The following is a 21,731-nucleotide window of genomic DNA, read 5'->3' as shown; positions in this document are numbered from 1 at the left end:
GTCTGGGAAGCGAAGCCTGAAGCCATCAGTGAAGATTTCTTGAATTACCACTATCACTTCCGAAATGGATTCACCCCTGCATGACTGCCTGTCTCCTTGTGTTTCTTCTTCTTTAATTTAGCACCCATGATACTGTGCTCATTCTGGATAGCAGAAAAAGCAAGCTGAAGCTATTGCAGCTTTTCCTTGGCCTCAGCTAGCTGATGCATCCAACATATGGACAGCATATGTTTAGTCAACAGCAGTGAAGAGATCCTTGCTCTCCACTTCCTGCTCAATTTTCTGCAGGAAAATTCCACATGGCCTTTGCTAGGAATGCTTTTCCATGCTCTGAAGCGTGACATTTATAGTCATGCCTGGACCTCTGTTGCAGCTCATTTTGCAGTTCATGGTTTAAAAAAATACCAAAGTACGCTTTTTGATATTTTTCTGGGGCAACCACTAGGTGAACAGGAGGGTGGCAACAGGATGGTGAGCACTGAGAAGCCTGGGAGAACTGTTGGCTCTGGGAGAAACCTTATTTCAAGACAGCCAAAGCTTTCCAGCTGGTTGAATTAGTAAAATTACCCTATAATTTCCCCTTAATTCTGGTCATTTTTTATTGTAGGTTTTAAGGTTTATAGAGAATAATGCCCAAATATCCTGAATGGCACATCACTGTAGGAATGAGAAAGCATCTCCTGTAATGCTAAACTTGACAGAGTGAGGAATCTTATCCTGTACTCACAGATACCTAGGATACTTCTTCATATCACAATGAACTACTACTTCATATCACAATGAACTTCTTCTGCTGAACTCACATCTCATGTATTAAACAGACAGATTATTGAATTTTGAAATTTTCTGTTTCCTAACAGTTTCAGACTAAAGCAATTGCTGTTGAAGGGTTCTGGTAGAATGTCTTTGTGTAATTCCTTAAGGAAGAAATATCTCCAACTACTGTGCCTGTTTTGACTAGCATGGCAGGGTACTACACAAAGGACATTGATACTGCTCAGGCAATGGAACACATAATGCTATTTCCTGCTACCAGCAGCTCTGGGGAAGCAAGCTTATCCTGAAATTTGTAAGATTAAAAATAGCTCTAGAATGAGAAAATTTACCTTTTAGACTGCTTTTTCAAAGTCAGTAAAAGTGCCTTTAGTCTACTGTGCATTCACATCACACTGTGTGACGACAGCTCTTTCCTGGAAAGGGCTATTCACCAAATTTGGCACCTTTAGAACTGATGCTGAATGGAGTTGCAGATGTCTTTCTCATTCTTTAGCACACAGACCTTGTTTCTATATTAGTGCTGGATTCCTTAAAAAAAAAGCTGTGAAGCTTCTAAATGCAGGATTATTAAGTCACTCTTGTTACCCAGGGTGTCAACAAATTTTCTGACAAATACAGTCAAGATCAGCCTTTCCCAACAACACTAAGTCTGGTCAGGATTTTCTGCACCTCTTGAGCAAAGAGATCAGTCTTGCAATGCAGTGGTTTTTTATGATGACAACTAAACTAGAAAGTGCTGAAATACTAGATAAATTGTCTTTGCACTGGTAATTATAGCCAAAGTCAAAATCACCTTTAACCTTACATTTATTAAACTTAATGGAATGAACTGTTACTGCCCTTTACAAGTCAGGTTTTTCCATACTATGAATCATCCATGCCACTGCTGAATCTTTCAGGCTTTCCAACATCCTTTTAAAAGCAACGTTATATTATAATAGCTGTCTAGCTAATAGTTTATACAGATGTAGTGTCACCTTGCTCCTTTCATTCATTCAAGAACTCTGCAACTGCTATTTGCAATGGGATCATGCTGGAGCACTTCCTCAATCCCACAGAGTGGTCTTTAGACCCTGTCTGGAATCAGATTTTTCCAAGTTGGGTGTTGTGTCATACCACAGTCGCCTCCTTTCCTCTGGTCTAGGACATGACTTCATGTGTTGAGCAAGTCCACAGCTCTACACATGAAGTCACAAGGATTCTTGTGCAAGTCCACACAGGATTCTTTTTTTCCTTTTAAACATACATGCCACTTGAACTTTTAAAATAGGATGGAAAACACTCTCCATTTGGTGTGCTAGGATCTACATTAACATTATTCCTTTCCCTGTAAACTGTTCCCTCTCCGTAAGACAGTTTCCCCTATGCATCCCCACATTTCTCCAGTTATTTGCCCAGAGAGTGGTAATGCTGCAGTCAGGCAGCTGTCAAGGTCTTAAGAGATTATTGGATCACACTGATTTTTTTAAGACCAGTTCATTTCTTTGCAAATAATGTGTGTTCTGGGGACTCACTTAAAAATGTCAATTTACTAAACGCATCCCTTTTACCTGGTATGACTCCTAAGCAAAAGAGTTTTGTGAAAAGAAGGAAAATTAGTCAGAGTGAGGTTTTTTAGAATGAGTGCTGTTTTCAGATCTCAATACAGTTTTGTTCTCATCTGCTTCAGAGCTTACCCTTGAACACAAGCATTGCTTTGCTTTCTGTTCCTCCACCTAATTTTCTATTACCAGTGCAGACTTCCCCTGCAGTGCTTGCTGCTGGAAGCAGGTGCTCTGCACCCCCTCAGTTCTCTAACCTGTTTGAAGAGTCATCCTAGTGAACACTGACAGGCTATCACTTAACCCTTTCTTCTTCTCCTTATGTTACCTATTTTTACACAGTTGTTCACATTATCGGCCTCTTATAGGAATGTTTTATTTTCTTACATGCCCGTTATATAAGCAGGAACTTAGAAGATGCAAAAGAAGCTGCACAACACACAGTATTGCACATTGATTAGCTTTAAAATAAATAAGTACTAATTATCAGTCCATAATTTAGGGAAATTAAGGAGTCAGTGGTTTGAGTTAGTGGGACCTTTTCCTAGAGAAAGGTAACTGTACATGGAGTCTTTAATGGAAAGCATGAATTACACGTGTAATAGCAGTACATGAATAACCACTGTGAGTGGGCCTTTCACCCCTGAACTGCTGCACTGCCAGACTCAAAGCACAAATAAATTGTGAGGAGCAGGTTCAGCCAGCCGTCCACAACTGCATTTACCAGCAAGGTGGCTTTATATGCTCTGGAAAATGTTGTCTTGTGAGCAGGCACACCAATATGAAGGTTTTTCCTAATTGTTGAGATGCATGCATGTGTGATAGAGGGAGGAGCACTGAAGTCTGGTATGTTCAGTGCAGAATGTGGAGATACTGCCACTACAAGTCATGACTCTGAAGAGTTAGGATGGAAAAGGGATAAATGAATACAGCAACACAAACCACAAAGGGTAAAGATGGGGTGGGTGCAATCATGCCCTTGTGATAGCAAGCACTGCTATCACAAAAACATAGCAACATTGCAAAGACCTGTGCAATCTCAGTTTTCCAGATGAGTTAACTGTTAATTTTTTTTAGCTGCTGTTGATGTAGGAAGGACTTTTCCTAGAGAAAAGGTATTAATTTATATTTTTGTGAATCCCTCATATGCAAAGGATTGCAGTGTTGCAGTTAGAAGCACAGCAATGTCAGTGCAGGCAGCAAGGAAGAAAGACCTTCACTTAGAGAGGGCAAGCAACCCTTACCTCCCACTTTGCCTGTTTAAGTAAGTGTGAATCAGTAACCAACTTGATTTGCTCACTAGCATTTGTATGTCAAACGCTTAAGTTAACCTTAGAGTAGAAAGAGGGTTATAGCACCATTAGTGGGACAGTAAAGTATCTCACTTCCTCAATAAAAATGCAATTCCGTATTATTTTAAGCTACTTTTATAGTTTTACAAGGTGTTGCTTCCTTTCTAATACAGACATTTCACTCCTACTCGCCACATCAAAAATTCTTCCCTCTACTGCCGTTCACCCAGTGGTAGCCTTCAGTGGTGACGGCAAACTCACTAGCCTCTTACTCATTTTCTGACCTTGCTGCAACAGATTTCAACAACACAGTCAGCAAATACTGTTGCACTGGCTATGTTAACTACTTCAGTACTGAGCAGTTTATGGAGAGGCACCCAGTACATCCACTGAGTTTTCAAGTAAAGATTTTCTAAGTCAAAAATAGGAGATACTAATACAGCTGTAAACTGATCTATTTCCTAAGCATCTTCTCAAAATCATAGAGAGAAAAATTCCATTTTCAATCCTTGTTTTCAGCAGTAACAGCTATCCTCAGGAAACTCAGATGCCGAGTCTGAAGTCAGGTCAGCAGCTTTCTGAACTGTGGTTTCTGTGAAGGTTTCTGCTTTTTTAGAAATAAAGTGATCCACAGAAGACTCTCCAGTAGATGATCAAAATACAATAACCTTGAAGGAAAACAAGATTATGTCTCTTTTACAGAGAACTCAGATGAATCAACATATTCTGCTTGATTTGTCTGGTTTCTTAGGTCCATCTTGGGAACAACTGACTGAGCAAATTGAAGGCAGCAGAAAAGGTTGGTACCTTTTCAGTTTACCACCAGATGCAACTGATTTTTTAAGATGGTAAAATATTTCCAGATTTGCTAAAACATGTTTTGATATTTAGCCTTTTCAGAAAATGAGTGTTCTGAACAACAGGATAAAGCTAACATGGGCTTTGTTGCATGGGATCTTTCCAGTAAAATACCCCAGCTTCTGTTCTTGTTGTATGACAAAAGGATAATTTGAGAGAGAAACACACACCCTAGACATGTGCAAAGTTATGTATGCACAAATCATGCACAGCAGTGGGCCCAGCTGTTTAAACAGTAGGAGCAAAAGCTTAAAAAAATAATCACAAAGATGGCAAACTATAGCTTGCATTGCAGATTGCGTGTAAGGAGAAACATCCTTGAAACACTCACTAGGTAAAAAACATTTGAAAGAGGACAAAATGCCTGCTGGCTTTTGTGAATTCCCTTTCTTCATACAGACATTTCCAATGGCTGAGTCATGCCAGTTTAATCAGCTCCTACATACTAAATCCCCCTCTGTGCCGTGTTTGCTCATTACTCTGCATGCATAAGCCCCTCAGCTCTATTACTGGCTAAATATACTTCCCTCACTGGCTGGTTCATTTTTGTGTGGCTGCACAAAGGGCTGTTCTGGCATAACTGAGGGAGTAACACAGAATTGGAAATAAATGGCAAATGCAGGAGCTCCTGAACATCTCTCTAAAGCAGTAAGCAGGTGAGAAGCATGTTCACCACAAGATGACACAAGAAAATCACTTTTCCCTAGGCACAGGAGGGAATTTATTCTTAATTCATGGTCTGGGATCCTGTTACAGTTAAGTTCTCTGAAATTCAGCATGGTAAGTGAGTGGAGGTGTAACTGAGGTCCCACGGCACACAGCTGTTCAGAGACTCAGTTGAACAATTCAGAGATCACTCTTGCAAGAAGTTTTAATGCTGGCAAATTCACCAGGCTGAACCAAGCCCAAACTGTAGCCCTGCCGCTTGTCTGGGCACAGAATCCAATCTGTTTTTCTCAAACAGCCTTCAGAGCAAATTGTAAGATGTCAAGGATAGCAGCAACTCAGTTCCTCCTAATTATCTTTACCTAATACAAGCCAATCCTTCAGTTTGGGAACACGTGCAAACAAACACAAAATAGAATTAGAAGCTCCACCCTGAAGGCAGACCACTACCACTACCCTGGGGTTGCAGCAGGATGGAAGACCTAAGAGGGCTGTATATCTGAAGGGTCTGTCAAGTGTTACATCAGTTAAAAACATTTGTTTCCACGAAACTGCCTCTCCTGCATCTGCTGGTAAGTAATGTCTGCACCTTGAAGACACCATTGCTTTGTGGTGCTCACTCTCACACAATAAGCACCCCTTGTATAATCCATGAATAATGATATAAAACAGCAGAATAATCCACCTGAAACCAGTTGTTACTACAGTTAAACTGTTAGTCTATTATCTATCCTCAGGGCTGCCTTTGGGCTCTTAACTGCAGCTAAAACTGATTTTCCTAGGGATTATACTTACATAAGGACCAGAGATATCCTAAATATGGAGTGTCCGTTACCAGGCAGACCAAGAGGTAAGCACTGAAGCTCTTCATAGCATCTTTGGCATCTTCATAGCAACCTTAACATCCCTATATGTGAATGCTCCTCAAGTACTTGTAAAGGCCATAACTTTGTAAACAAATATTTTCCACAAAAGTCATGCCAAAATAGAAATAATTAGGAAGGGTTTTTATTTCTTTCTTTGAAGCTCCAAACAGATTTAATTAAAATAATCAAAAAAATTGGTTTCTACTTAGTGGCTTCATTATAAAAAGAACAGCTATAAATAGAAACTGAAGCTGTAGCAGAACAAGATGAGCATTTAATGTTCTTGCAGTGAACTCCCTTCAGACTGCTTTAGCAGAGGCCCAGTCATCTCTACTATTTGTTGAAATCCAAGTTCATTGTTTATTCTTCCTGATGAAAAATTAGACACAGACAACATTACTGCTTTTATTACAAAATGGAAATAAATTCAAAAATTGTAAATCTCTGTGTATGTTTTATTAAAAATTAAGTGAACTGATGTCAGATGTGGCTGAGGAAATAGATGAAAAAGATAAGGAAGAAGACTGTGAATAGTCATTATTTGTCACTGATGCTTTCTCTTCGTATTTTGGTGGTGATCCAGAAGAAAGGTATAGCATTGGTAAAATATCTGAAGGTGAGCTGCTTCCAGAAATTGTATATATGGAGTCATAGTCTCTAGCAGCAACTGTTCTTTCATCATCAGCAAGCTGTGCTCTGTAAAACACAAAATTATGTATTAGCATAATTCATTTATCTACAGTGAGTGAAATTTGATTTGATTTATATAAACATACATGTATGCACACACTTCCTAAAAATCCCTGAAGCAAAGAACTTGCATAAGCATTAAGATTTCATTCTGTGGGCTACATTATGACTCTTCATATGGAAAGTCTATAATTTCAGAAGGGAAGGGCAAAACAAGCTCCCATCTAACCTTTCAGATCACCAGTCACAGCCTGGCTTATAGGTATTAGCTGCTTTTGGCTGTGCTGTTTCACAATCTTACTAAATCTTCTGATCCCTAGTTCCTAACGTATCTTCCTTTTTGTAGTGTACAACATACACGGTCCCCCTCCTTTATGAAAGACAGTTACTAGACTTCGAACTGCATCCAAAAAAAATCACAATCCCTAGCCTTTTGAGATCTTACATGAAAGACAATAAAACTTTTACTAGGCATTCCAGCAATCCATAGCATAAGGAGTCGTATTCCCACTCATAGCTGGAGAAACAGAAGTGACTGGACATTACCAGATTGCAAAATTCCCAGTGACATTCAAGGTGAGCAGCCAAGTAAGTATTCCCTGTCCTCCTCTAAACATCATAAATGGATCACAATTGGCTGAACCCACATTGTTCTCGTACTTTGCTCATCTCACCCTGGAGCTGGCCCTCAGCATATTGCTTCAGCTGCTTCCCAAGGAAAGGAACACCTGCTTGCTCCTTATGATTCAATCCCAGAGCTGACTCATACTTCTGTATCCATATAAATACTGAGTGAGGAGCACAAATACAGAGCACAGTCACCTCATCTTCAATGCTGTTACTGGTTTGTGAGGATTTTCAAAGGAGAGGAAAATACAAGACAAATGCTGAGGTGCTATGTAACAGATTGCAGGAAAAATGCAAGCAATTCTGGGATGAGACCATGACTCAGCTTACTAACAGCTCTCTCATCCAACACAGGCTGCAGCACAGTGTTTGCTGACAAAACACTGAACAATGGATTGAAAAGGCAAATCACCTTTGTCCAGCAGCCACCAACATATGAAATGTGTATCTCCCGCTGTATTTGGGATCTTCAACCGTGGCACTGTTATGAACAACAAGGCCATTGCTTCTCTTCCATGAAAGTGCTCAGGAAGCAACTTGCACTAATCAAGATGCCCTAACTGCCAACAAGTGCTGAGCCATGAGAGAGCAGGACTGAGTGAAACACCCAGAGGTGGTATCAGCTCAGCAGGTCTCTGTGAGGACACTGGGAAGCATGAAAGGGCACCAGCTAGAACATCCCCATCAGAAAACACCACAGGGCAAGGTCAGGCATTCTGGGTTCTGTATCCAAGCCTGAGGTGTTTTAACTGCTCCATTAGATACTATCCCAACAAACTGTCTCTTTATGTACGTATGTTCACAAGACAAAGAAATCCACACAAGCCTTAAACTATATCCACATGATTTTCCAGGGATGGTGACTCCACCACTTCTCCTGAGCAGCCTGTTTCAATGCTTTACAAACCTTCTTGCAAAAAAAACCCCCTTCCTAATAGCTAAGATAAACCTTTCCTGGCACAGTTTAAGGCCATATCCTCTTGACCAGCAAACTTGTTATCTAGCAGAAGAGGCCAATACCCATCTTGCCACAACCTCCTTTCCAGCAATTGAAGAGAACAATAACGTCAAGCCTCCTTTTCTCCAGACTGAAAAACTCCACCTCCCTCAGCAACTCCTCACATGACTTGTGCTTCTGATCCTTCACCAGCTGTGCTGATCTTTTGTCACACTCCAGAACCTCAGTGTCTTTCTCATCAAGAAGAACCCAAAACTGAACCACAGAATCATAGAACAGCCTATAGGTTAGAAGGGATGTTGAAGATCATCTATTTCCAACCTCTCATGCCTTGGACAGGGACATCTTTCACTAGACCAGGTTGCTCAGAACCCCATCTAATCTGGCATTAAACACTTCTACAGATGGGACATCCACAACTTCTCTGGACAACCTGTTCCAGTATCTAACCACTCTTACAGTAATGAAATTCTTCCTAATATCTACTCTAAAATTTCTTTCAGTTTGAAACCAATCCCCCTTGTCCTGTCACTACACGCTCTTGGAAAAAGTCCTTCTCCTTGTAGGCTCCCTTCAGGCATTGGAAGACTGCAATTAGTTCACCCTGAAGCCTTCTCTTTCATAGGCTGAACAAACCTAATTCTCCTAGCCTTTCCTCACAGGAGAGGTACTGCAGACCTCTGTCATCTTGGTGGCCTCTTCTGGACTCCCTCAAATCTGACAACTACACTACTCAGCTTGGTGTCATCTGCAAATCCATTTGTATATGTCATTAATAAGATATTTAATAACACTGGTCTGAATATGGACCCCTGAGGGACACAACTTCTCACTGAAGTCCACTGGGTCTCTGACCACCACACTCTGGATGTGACTGTCAAACCAATTCCTCATCCACAGAACAATCCACCCACTGAGTCTATTTCTCTCCAATCAAGAGAGAAGGATGTTGTGGGGGACTATGCCAAAGGCTTTACAGTAAAATAAATGACATCTGTAACCCTTCCCTTGTCCACTGATGTCATCACCCCATCACAGGAGGCCACTTGATCAGGCAGGATCAACTGCCCTTGATGCAGTTCTGTTGTCTGTCCTGAATCACCTCCATGTCCTACACATGCACAGCTCTAGGGGCATCTGTTCCACAACCTTCCCAGGCAGAGGTAGGGCTGACAGGTGAGTATTTCTCAGTATTCCTCCTTTCTACTCTTATTAAAGGTGACTGCAATAACTTTTCAAACATCAGGGAGAGTGGCTTGGCAACTACATATGACTGACATCTACTGACAATTCCCTCAGGACTCTGGGATGTAGACCATTGGGTCCCACAGACTTATGTACATTCCAGTTCCTCAGATAGCCATGAACCTGATCTTCCCTTTCAGTGGGAGGGACTTTGCTCCCTGAATCCCCATCCTGCTGTCCATCCACCCCTGAATCGGATGGACATTCAAGACAGAGGTAAAAAAGTTATTGAGTACCTCAGGCTTCTCATCCACTGTCACCATTTTTCCAGCATTGTTCAATCTGGGGATATCCTTTCTTTGACCTTCCATTTCTGGTTAATGCACTGTACCTGTAGAAGCTCTTCCTGTTATTCTTTGCACCCCTTGCCAGGTTCAGTTCCAGTTTTGCCTTGGCATTCCTCATGGCCTCCCTACACAACTGTACTTCGTCTCTAAACTCTTCCTAGGTCACCTGTCCTGGTTTCTTTCCCTTAACTTTGACCAGCAAGTTCCTACTGAGCCATGATGGTCTCTTGCCCTCCTTGTCTGATTTCTTGCTCCTGGGGACTGCCAGCTCTCGTGCTCTGTGGAAGAGTTGCTTAAAGATCTGCCAGCTCTCTTCTACTCCCTTGTCCCTGAGGGCAGTCTGTCAGGGGATCCCACTGACTAGGTTCCCAACGGACTGGAAGTCTCTTTCCTAAAGTTGAAGAGCTGAACTCCTTACCCAACCGCTGTCCTTCAGGGCTGCACACTCCAGCAGTGCATGACCCCTGCAGCCCAGGCTGCCTCCAGTCCTGGTCTCCCAGTTAGCTCACTTGCGTTGGTGACCAACCATCCTGTACCACATTCCCTCTGGCAGGGCTGTCTGCCACCTGGCTCAGGAAGTTATCCTCCACGCATTCCAGGAGTCTCCTGGATTGCCACAGTCCTCCAAGCTACATTCCCAACAGCTGCTGGGGTGGCTGAGTTTCCCTGCAGGACATGACCCTCGGGCACAAGGCCTCCTGTGCTGGAGCAAAGGTTTGGTCAATGGGCTGCCCTTGGTCAGGCGGCTGTAGCAGACCCCAGCCAAAGGCTCCCCTTGCTGCCTTGGTCCCTGACTCCTACCCACAGCTTTCCACCAAATGATCATGGGTATTCTTCAGGGACAGCTCTTCACATTCAATCCACCTCTTGCTGTAAAGAGCAATCCCTCTGCCTCTACTTTTCCTCTCTCTTCTGAACAGCCTGCAGCTATTAAAAGTCACACTCCAGCAACAGGATTCATCCCACGAAGTTTCAGGAATGGCAACAAAGTCATAGCCTTCCAGCAGCACAGTGGCTTACAACTGCTTCAGTTTGTTGCCTATGCTATGTGCATTGGTGTAAAGGCACCTTAGCTGAGATGCTGGCCGTGTTGCCTTCCTAGAGGAACATCCCTTATTCGTTTGAGACAGTTCTTCAGTGCTTTCCTCCTGGCTTCTGTTACCTTAGAAGCCCGTGCCTCAGCTGTGTAAGACTGCAAGTGTGTTCCAGTGTGGCCAGCACAGTCCAGATTCAGAAGCAGAGGACCCCTGCAAGCATCTTGTTCTTCTAATCTTTGCCTCCCATCCCACAGGTTGCCAGAAACAAGCCACGTATTGTCCCCCTCCCCTTGAACAGATGATTTAGATGCCCTGGTCCCACTGGCCACACTACTGTTGATACAAGCCTGGATGCAACATGCTGCCTTGGCCACCCAGACACACTGGGTCACGTTTAGGTGGTGATGACCACCATTCTCAAGTCCTTTCCTGCCAGACAACTTTCCACACACTCATCACCAACAGCAGTGATGGTGCTTCCAGCTGTTACCAAACCAGTTATATTTCTGTAAAAGGTCTACATAGCAGTAGGGGAAGATGTTGGAAAATTCTTTTAACTTTAGCATAATAAGTGTACTATCCCTATATTCATGGTATATGAATATATACCACGCTTAGTTTTGTCCCATACAATGTGGAAACCCAGGGCACCAGGAATACTTTTCCATCTGCTCTGGGGGATCCTGACACCCAGGGGAGCACTGCCTTTGACCCTCATTCATGGAGAAAGTTTCCTAGAATTCAAGATACACTAGAATCCACAAAAGTGTGAAATAGATTATAGAGAGTAGTGTAGGTGTATCACTTGGTGAGAAATTCAGGTTTTGGGATTTTCAGTATGTTGTGGATGAAAGCAAGATGGAGGGCACAGGGTGTTGTCCTGGGTTTCTTCTTCATGCTTCTTTCTTCTTCTTGGGTTTGGGTGGCACTCTGTAATTGGGCAGAAAAGTCCGCATTGCGTGCCCTTTGGGTTCAGTTATTGGGTTAAAATGGAAAATAATCTAGGTGTCAGTTCTTAATTAGATAGTTTAGTCTTAAAAGACCTTGTAACACGAGATAGTTAGCCATTTTGTGCCTTCTAATGAAAAGCTGCCGAACTCATGGTTGTGAGACTGTTTCACTGATAAGAAATAATAAACACTTGAGTCTGAACATGAACTACTGTCTCAATGCCTTCAATCCAGACCAGAGAAACTGATAATACAGTGCTCAGTACAAATACAGAGACTATTGCTGTCTTGTGTTCATTCGCTACATCTCTGACTAATGTCTTGTTCCAGTTAATGCTTCCTTTTATCAGTAATTAATATGTAGTAGCTGATATCTTAGTTTTGAGAAAAAGGATTGTATGTCAGAGCAAACAATAGTAAGAGAAGTACATTATGACCTGATGACTGATTTGAGACACTCTCATGGAGAAATGATTCATCAGAAGATCTGGAACCATATCCAAACAAGTCCACGGAAATAATTAGCACACACATATATATATATATATATATATATATATATGTATATGCTTTCAGGAAATGTGATGAACATGTATTCAATTCAGGAATATTAGTTTAGTTTGAATATTATTAGTTTCAGGTCTGTCAGGTTACTGAGCATACATGCTGTGTGAATTACCCATGCCTCTAGCACTGCTAATAATCTAATGCCGGCTTTGTAACCTAACAAATTGGTCAGAGAGTTTGCTTCCCAGTTTCCAGTGACACAATGTTGCATGCACAGTCTTGTGAATTAAAGTCATAAAATGATAGTCCCACGTAACTTTCTGACTCACAGCTGAAACCCAGGCTGATGTAGGGCCACTCTAAAGATATTAAATCAAGTCATTTCTGAATCATTAAGGGCCTGAAAATAAGTTAGGGACTCTAGACACGTGACACCTAGCTCTGACTTCTAGTATGTGGCCCTTGCAGTGACCTCTTTGACCCTCAAGTTAGCAGCCTACTGGTGGTAACCCACAGGGGACAAATAACCCTGCAACTTGGCACAGGCAAGTCTTTGGTAAGCTGGCAGCTCCTGCTCCCTGAGTCTGATGGTGTCAATATCAGGCAATTCTGTTATAATCCATGTATGTAAGCATCCATGCTTGCAAGGGTAAGGTACAACATCTTGAAATGAAACTGGCTTTGCAGCCTCCCTTATCAGCGTGCTGGAGTCTTCTGTGATAGCAAGGAATCCTTTATTCTCAACACATGGCCACAGCAGGAACAAGGTTGACCAGCACCCTGAGTCACACTTCCTCAAGGCAGAGATATGGGACATGGGAGAACTGAACACATTGGCAGATAAAGTAACATTCCCAGGGGCTATGGGTAGATGTCATAAAATACTTGAAGCTCTGTTTCTACAGACACTCTTAAAATCTGGCAATATGAATATCATGTCACTACCATACTGCTGTCAGTGGCATCCTCTCTTGGTCAATCTGTGGAAGAAATCTACTATGGGGCATTGATTTAAGAACTCCAGAAGTTCTTTACAGTCATAATAATAATAATAATAATAATAATAATAATGATAATTTAATCCTCATAAAGGACACTCTGCCATTTGTAGTTTCCCTACTATACAACAGTATTTTAATGCCAATTCAAGTAAAGTATCTGAAGTAAGTTGAGTTATGCATGAGAAAACTTTGTCATGCCTAGTAGTTAATTCACAGTGATTATATAACAACAGGGATACCTAAAAAAACAGCTCAGATTTCTAAACTCAGAGATGAACAGTCTTACCCATCACTGAAGATAGAGTGGTATGGTGGTGGATTTTCACTTGTAGGCAAAACACTTGGCATAAGACAATGAGTCACAGTTGGTGACAAAGGGTCAGCAAAATAAGGAGGTGGTGGGGGTGGGAATACCATCACAGCATCACCTAGGGGAAAGAACACAAATTACCTCTGAAGAACTGAGCACCTCTGTTGATATTAACAACATCCTGTAACTTGCCTAGCTTTTAAGATAAATGATCCCACATACAGAATTGATACATGCTAGGCTGTTGGAGTAGATTGGAGGTACATTCAAAATAAAGATGTAGCATATTTATAAATGAAGGATTTAATTTAGACAATACAGCTGAGAAGGGGGAAGTGTTTATCTAGCTAAGAAACACAAATATGGTTGGCTGTCTACAAGAAGCTGAAGTGCAAAGCACATAGTTACTGTTGAAACGTTTTAAGGATAGAAAAGTATTTAGAATTACTCATTTTATTTTTGGGAGGGAAACTAAGTTTCTCCATAAGTACTGCAGTGCTGTAACAGAAGTCATTAATGGCTCTGAGAATTGATTTTGTGCACTGTGACAGTTTCCCTACTAAGCTTCTAGTAGTTCAGGCACACTAACCACAACTATTGATACATCAATATATCGTACAGCAAATATCTACCAATTTCCACTCTAACTGCGGAGTTTAAGACTCGTAATTATATCTCTTACCAACTCAGGATGTGGCCACAATTTAAAAAATACAGTACATTGGTTATGAATCAGAATCTTCTGTTTAAGGGGTCAGAGCTCAAGACTAAAATAGATCTTAAATATAGTCACACAAGTCTGATCTGCAGTGTCAATTACACAGTTTGAGAACAGAACTGGGGTTAGATTCATTTGTTTCAGGTTATGTTGCTTTACACAGTCAGACCTTACCTTTTATGCCAAAGAGAGATTTTCCTCCTTTTTGAGAAAGGTAAATGAACTGACCATACAGAAAGCATACGAGACAAAGTAACATTATTCTATTTCGGCTGTCCTGATATGGCAGAACTGACATGCTTAGAGCTCATACTAAGTAAGTCATAATAATAAATAGGTAATACCCAGGTATAAATTATTAGTGGAAAAAAAAACTCCACTAATTCCCAGTGTAAAGTTCCAACGTTTTTTACTCACCTACTGTGACCTGAAAAGATTCAGGGCTCTGAGGATGTTCTTCATTTTCACAGGATTCTTGGTTGAGATTTAAGTTTTGCTTTTTTTTAACATGAGCTATCACGAAGAAACACAACCCAGTGAGCACAATCAAAGGTCCCAAGATTTGAAGTGACAGGAATCCACAGCCCTGGAGGTCTATGTCAGAAGTGCCAGTGTGGTTGAGCTGTACTGTATGCCAGCCAGGGCTGCAACCAGGAACCCAAATGCCCAGGATGCTAATTAACATTCCACTAGTTAAAAACAGGAATCCAAATATGAGAAACTGGGCAAACTGACAGTTCCCATGACAAAAAACAAGGCTGTACACCTGCTCATTTTGCAATTGTCTTTGTCTTATATACATCCTGGCCCTTGATCGTGCCAGTAAAACACAAACCAGTCCAGTTACAACCAGCACTGGCCCAGCAGCTTTAAGGACATCATTACAGTCATTGAAGCTTCCAGATGGACATGACTGGAGAAGAAAGACTGAAAGAAGGAATCCAGCACTGAGCAACACAGCTCCAAAAATAAAAAGGAAAAAAATAAGTTTCCCATGTTGTCCACTACTTCCTTCACCTGCTGGTGCAGGAACAGCCACTGGATACATTACAACAGTATCTCCTCAAGCAGATGAGTTGTTAGAATTAAATGGCAGCAAGCTACAGTAGATCTGTGAACATGAAAGAAGAAAACAACCCAGCAAGATTAGCTACATGATAATTCTTACTTTCAAATCTGTTACTCAGCCTGTATTTTCTGTTTTGCAGTACCTCCACTATGGATTACAGGACCTACTCAAGTTTGCTGATGTTGCATGTCAATGGAAAGACAGAACTTGCTTTACAGTTCAACTTAAACATACTGTAACTGCTGTCGCACAGCTAAATTAATGGTTTCTTTAGAGAAATAGTCTTATGATTAATGGGACCTTATTTTGAACGGTTGAATATTTGGAACAAGAACAGGTTAGCTTTTCCCTGAAAAGAGAAAGCTACAGGAAATTTCTGTGCTGAACTGCAGGAAGTGACAGCTTGTGAGAGATAGTATGTTAATGCAAATGAGCAATGACTACTGGACTTCTTAACCAAGTAAATCTTCTATTACATACCTCCTCAAAGCATACAAATCTTGCTTCTCTTTCCACGTGCAGTAAAGACCTTTCTGCTTCTCTCTTTAAATGAGCTTCCTGTCCTATGCTGCTACAAAAGCAAATACTGAGATGATTTTTGGTTCTGTTCTGATAATAATAAAAAACAAAAAAAAAAAAAAAAAAAAAAAAAAACAAAAAAACAACAACAAAAAAAAAAAACAAAACCAAAGACCAGTTCAAGTCTCACTGATTTCATAGTTAGAGTTAATAAACATAGTGCTTCTACATTTCCTTTCAACTCCCCCTACTTCTGAGAACTTTGTCTTTGCTCGAATGATCTTTAAAAATAAAACAAAACAGCTTTGAGGCCAAATAATAGTCCATATGGTCATATGGATAACCAATCAGCTGGATGTGGATTTACTGGGGCGAGGGAAGCCTGACTAAAAGTTAGGACAGAGTTCCAGTCAGTGATCTCTGGTACAAGAAACCACCAAACTCTGCTGTTACCTACAAGAAAATTTCTGCTACTCTGACACTCTGGCCTACAGAGCCAGATGGACACTAGCCACCAGATGGTGACTAGCAACCATAGAAATCTTGGCTAACATCCATCAAATACCAACCTGAAATGCAGGGTAAGTTCAGACTATGGAAAATAACAAATCTCATGGATAGACCAAGAGAAAGCTATTCCCTACCAAGTAGGAAGTACTTAAGCATACTTAGGCTGCAGTGTTCTGACACTGCTCTCTTACCCTCATCAGCAGTCGCCCATGACAGACAATTTCACCTACGTCTTGGATATATAAGGACCGATATGTAGGGACTGGTGGAGATTGCCATGGACGGAAACAGGGAACCAGCTTAGTTACTGCTGTTACGGCTGTTTGTTAGTTACCTTCAGCCTTTTCTCTACCAGCTTCTACTGTCCTGCAACTAATTCAGATGACCTGAAGATAAAACATCAAATCAGACTGGATCCTCATTACAGATGCCTCTTGTACATTTATTCCACAAGAAAAACAAGGTACTATGTGATTTCTGGAAGCAAACTGTTGAACATGTGTCAGCCAAAACAAAGTTTGTGTCACTCGCCAGTAACTGCACTGCCCACTGGGATGAAAACAAAACACAACCGTAGAACTCACTAGTGACTCAAACACATAATGATTTACCGGCAATGCAAGGCAATCTGAATCACTACTCAGTCACTTTTAAGTGTAGAATCCAGTTAAAGAACTGGCTGAGCAGATACATGAATGATGAAATTATTACATGTTCTACTACTGAACATCAAACCAGCCCCCCCAAGAGCACAGGTGAATGCAGAGTACATCACACAGGTGAAAGGCTCAATAAGCACAAGATCTGAGAGGCAAGGAAACACAGCAAGGCGGCCACTGCAGGAAACAACCAAGTCTATTAGCTGGCCACCTTCAACAGCAAAACTGAGGGACCACCCCTTAATGCATCTCATTACTGTGCACAGTTAACTTGTAAACTCTGACTGCTAAGTGCTTCTTCAGTGTTTTGAATTCAGTCTGCTGAGAATCCTCTACTAAGATCGGTTTGAAAAATTGCTAACTGAGGGTCCCTTGGTAGAAGAGTAGATTCACTCCAGGGGAAAAAAAAAGTAATAAAGAGCACTAAAGATAGGATGGCACGTCATAAAAAAAAAAAAAAAAAAAAAAAGAAAAAAACCCCAAACAAATAAAAAAACCCCAACTAAAACAAACAAGAAAAAACCCTAAAAAAATTAACATATCCTGATTGATTTCAAACTGAAGATGTTTAGCCCATTACACTTTCACTACTGCATGAGCTGAAGTCAGTCTGAAGGCTCTACTGCTGAGCAGAAAAACATGGACTGAATGGTCACCTCTTCAATTTCAGTGGTCTTTGCTAAGTTAACAAAATTCTTTCTGATAACTGTATATGCCCCATTCTTATAAATTATCTGAGCTGGCTCACGTTTCCTGACTTACTAAATGTACATAGCTGAGTAAAACATCTCTGAAACACGCACACGCAAACACATATGCATAAATAAATCCCAGCAAAGCCTGGTTTCAGACACAACCATCTCGAGATACTCTTCTGCAGAGGTACATTAACTATTATAACACCAACACTCTACAGAGAACTCTGAATCCTTTCTTTACAGTTCCCTCTAGAGAAGAAAACACAGTCTTAAATACAAGCAAATCAAAACAAAATGAAATAATGTGAAGGCAAAAAGAAAAGTAAATTGAAATATATATCCATTACAAAGAAAAGTCTAGAGACTTGTCCTCTTAACTCCATCACAGTGCCTGCTTGTCTTCCACCAATCTTGCTGTTATGAGATTAAGCTAAAACACACATTAGAAATTAAACATGTACACATTTTCTTCATTCTTTCAGGCCACAAAGAAGGAATATTCAGAACAGTCCTGTGGCTTTGAAGATGAAAGCCATAGATTTTATGCTGGAAAATCCAACGGAGGACTAATTTTCATTTACACCACCATGAAGTTTTATCAGAAAACTCAAAGCAAGATTAAATTTATTTCCTGTGTTTCAAGAAAAAGTATTTTAACAAAGAGGCAAGTATTTTATTGTCTATGTGCTTGAAGTACTGCCACTAGATCTCCTATCTCCACAGGCATATTGATGTAAAGGAATTTTCCCTTCATATTAAACTCAAGTCTGAAAGCAGACATGGAAGTAACATCTCAGAAACCATTATAACATAGCCCAGTAGTGCAGAAGCTGTTAAGTATGACAGGAAGAGGGAATTGGAAACATAGCTTATAAAGAAGTCTGGTTATAGCCTCAACTTAAATGATATAGTGCTTTACCTTTTTGTAAGTCAGGCCTATGCCAGGTATATAGAAAAGGAAATAACTTCACAATTTCTTGTCATTTTTCCATGTAACACTCATATTACAACTTTCACATTACGGACAGCTCCACTAAAAAAATACTTCCACTACAATTCTTCTTGAGCCTTCAGAATTCATCTTTTCCAAGATTTCCACTGCAAACACCAGGGCTAAGAATTTATTCCCCTTAATCTTATGAAATTTGATAGCTTCATGCAGACATTATGAATTCAAGAAGAGAATTAAAGAAAAGCAATTTAAGAATGAAAACACTGCTGCCCCTCTGTTTCATCCTTCCCAGAGTAGGTCCCGTTCCCCTTCTTGTTGCTTGCTAAAGCACACAAATAATTTCATGTAGTAGTTTCAGGTCTAGTCTGTGTTATCACAAAAACTATATACTCTGCCAGTTGTAGTCCACAATGGAAATCCCATTAGAATTTACAAGCCATCCTTTGCAAGAACTTGAATTTTTCCATTTTTTCACCTTTGCTTCCAAGTTTTGAATCACTACTGGGAAGTTGCCATTGCCACTGTGCGATTATTTTGGTGTTATTTTATTTTTTCCCCTAGGTTTCAAATTAAACCATGACTCCTTATTGGTCAAGCTACTTGTAAGGAAAAATGCTCTCAATTTCATTCAGTTTAACTTCCATACCAAAACATTAATGGCTCCCCATGTCTGAATTTCCTTCTTTGTTCATAGCTGCTTCTATAACCACACCATCTTCTTCATTAAATCCAAGTTTCCACCTGGACTGGACTCTTAACTTGGCATTCAGAGACACTCATCCACAACCACAGCTGGTTGAACTAAATTGTAATGCGCAACCTTCATTTTAACAATCTTCCCTCCCCATGGTATTTTTAACCACTTATTTGAAGAGCTAGTGGGAAATGCCCAACAGGACGTACTTTCAGTTTTCTACTTTTAAAAAACAAAACTACAAGCAATAACAAGTTCTGAGATGCCAAATACATGTAATTTGGTCTCTTATGTATGTAGTTACTAAGTAGTACCTGACAGTGCTCTTATCTCGCAGAACATAAGACTTACATACCAGTCTTTTAAGTCTATTAAACAGTGTGTATAAAGATTCCTAAGCTGGGAGTGGATACCATAAGAACTCTGCCCATAGGGGTCAACAAAATTATTTTCCAGTTTACAGTATAGGAAGAGTAAAGCTGTGCTGTTATTTATGACCATTGCAGGTGGGGCAGGAGCCACCTGGAGAAGTACTGGAAAGCAGCTGCAGGAGGAAATTCCAGAAAGTGGGATGAATCCTGCCACTCTGCAGAGGTATGTGCACCAAGGATCTCTCTTACTACAGATCAGCACATATCAGGGATTCTGACTGTGCCAGACAGAGCTGCATTCTGCAAAGCTGCCAATTCCCGTCCCTGTGGGCTACAAGAGAAAAGCAGCTACGGTAAAAGATGGTCCACAAATGTCCCTCACTCACTTCACCAGGAAGAATACTGACACCACAGCTGGACAGGAGGACCCCAAAAGTCTGTTTAACAGCGAGGAGCTTGCAAAGCAAAGCTTGGTAACCCACTGACTAGATGCCATGCAGGCAACTAGGACAGCACCTAGATTCAAAAATGAGCTCTGTTGGTGGGATGCTTTTTACATGACACACAACTAGCACACAAGAGCTGTGGCAAAGCAGCTCCTATATTCTGGACAACCTGCAGGGAGACCAGGGAGAAAGCAGACCAACAACTGTTAACACCAGAGCTGATGTTTTTCAAACAGGTAACACATGACAGACCAGTTTCTGGAAATTCACAGAAAGGTCTACCCCAGGGGGATGATATATCTCAAAGCAGCAAAAGGCACAAGACAAAAAGATTTACAGATCTTTGACCATAGGACAGGCCATGGTGACCATCAGGGAAATTCAGGGCTCCAAAAGCTACCTAAAGCCCTCCTCTCCCAGTTTCCTGAGGCTAGCCTGGGTCATTAAGCCAGACAATTTAACGGACAAACAATTAAGCTCTACTCCATTTAGGAAAAGCAGCATTCCATGGCACATCCCTCCTCATGCACTAGCCCATCAGGCAGAGTCTATTCTAAGTCACTTAGTCACAGTAAGATCTTCAGGAAGATGAACCATGCCCCAAAAGCTGCCATGTACCATTGTCGGAGCAAGGAACGACACAGGGCAACCTCTCCATCACCTCTCCTTGACAGAGCAGCTCCCGAACCTCCTCACCTGTGCCGTCCCAGCTGTACGCCAGCATCAGCCACCAGAGTACTGCACGCCAGAATAACTGCAGAAGCCCCTTCTGAGATATTCCCCCCTCCCTCAGGATGGCGTAGGGGTTGCAGTGCGGAAGCAGTGTGGGGAGCGGTGTGCTCTCCAGAGAGAAGACAAGACACTTACAGCCCGGACAATTCTCACACACACTGGACAAGAGTGAAAACACGGGAATGGCGGCGGCTGCGGGGAGACGCGGCGCGACCCCGCCCGCCCGCGGCGGCCCCTCGCGAGGGCAGCCGGAGGACGAGCCGCCCGCCCGGGCCGCTCCCGAGCCCCGCGGACCGGCCGGGGGCAGGCAGCCCGCCCACTCTCTCCCGTCAGCCCCGCCACAGCCGCAGGGCCCCACGGCCGCGAAAGCGCAGTCAGCGAAGAGCTGGAAACACCCGGCCCTTACCTAGCATCGGAGCGGAGCGAAGCAGCGCGACAGGCGCCGCTATTTAAGCACCTGCGGCCGGCGGCGCAGGACAGGGCCGGGCCGCGCCCCGCCCGGCCCAGGCCCCGGCAGGGCCTGCCCGCGGCTCCCGGCGGCCCGGGGTGCGGCCGCTGTTTCGCTGCTCGGCTGGAAGATCGCCTGGCCGGTGTCCGTGTCGGTGTCGGTGCGGCTCGCAGGGCACGGCTGTGGCACGCGGCTCTGGAGTCGGGTTTACCTGGCCAAAGTTAAGTGTGCCCGTGAACTACCCGCGGTTTCGAGGTGAGGCAGGCGAGCAGCCCCCCTCAGGATCCTAGTGCCATGTCTCCC

The 21,731-nt window shown here is 42.1% G+C and overlaps 1 protein-coding gene across 4 annotated transcripts; it reads right to left on the bottom strand.

Moving 5' to 3' along the window:
- Nucleotides 1-6,152: 6,152 nt before the first annotated feature.
- Nucleotides 6,153-21,492, bottom strand: TMEM171 (transmembrane protein 171). Of its 4 annotated transcripts, none has more exons than XM_041426915.1 (5): nt 21,387-21,492; nt 15,880-15,970; nt 14,748-15,441; nt 13,589-13,730; nt 6,153-6,696 (listed from the first exon to the last, which is right to left on the bottom strand). In XM_041426915.1, the coding sequence occupies exons 3-5, from the start codon at nt 15,376-15,378 to the stop codon at nt 6,459-6,461; spliced, it is 1,011 nt and encodes a 336-aa protein (XP_041282849.1). In that variant the 5' UTR covers nt 15,379-15,441; nt 15,880-15,970; nt 21,387-21,492; the 3' UTR covers nt 6,153-6,458. The 4 variants fall into 4 exon arrangements, with proteins under 4 accessions (XP_041282849.1, XP_041282850.1, XP_041282851.1 ...); XM_041426916.1 differs by having other exon boundaries at nt 15,880-16,008; nt 21,387-21,487; XM_041426917.1 differs by having other exon boundaries at nt 15,880-16,003; nt 21,387-21,474.
- Between the last annotated feature and the right edge of the window lie 239 nt (nt 21,493-21,731).

This window comes from Onychostruthus taczanowskii, unplaced genomic scaffold (assembly GCF_017590055.1).
Source record: "Onychostruthus taczanowskii isolate IOZ18803 unplaced genomic scaffold, ASM1759005v1 scaffold96, whole genome shotgun sequence".
NCBI classification, from domain to species: Eukaryota; Metazoa; Chordata; class Aves; order Passeriformes; family Passeridae; genus Onychostruthus; species Onychostruthus taczanowskii.
This window is presented reverse-complemented; position numbering and strand designations above follow the sequence as displayed.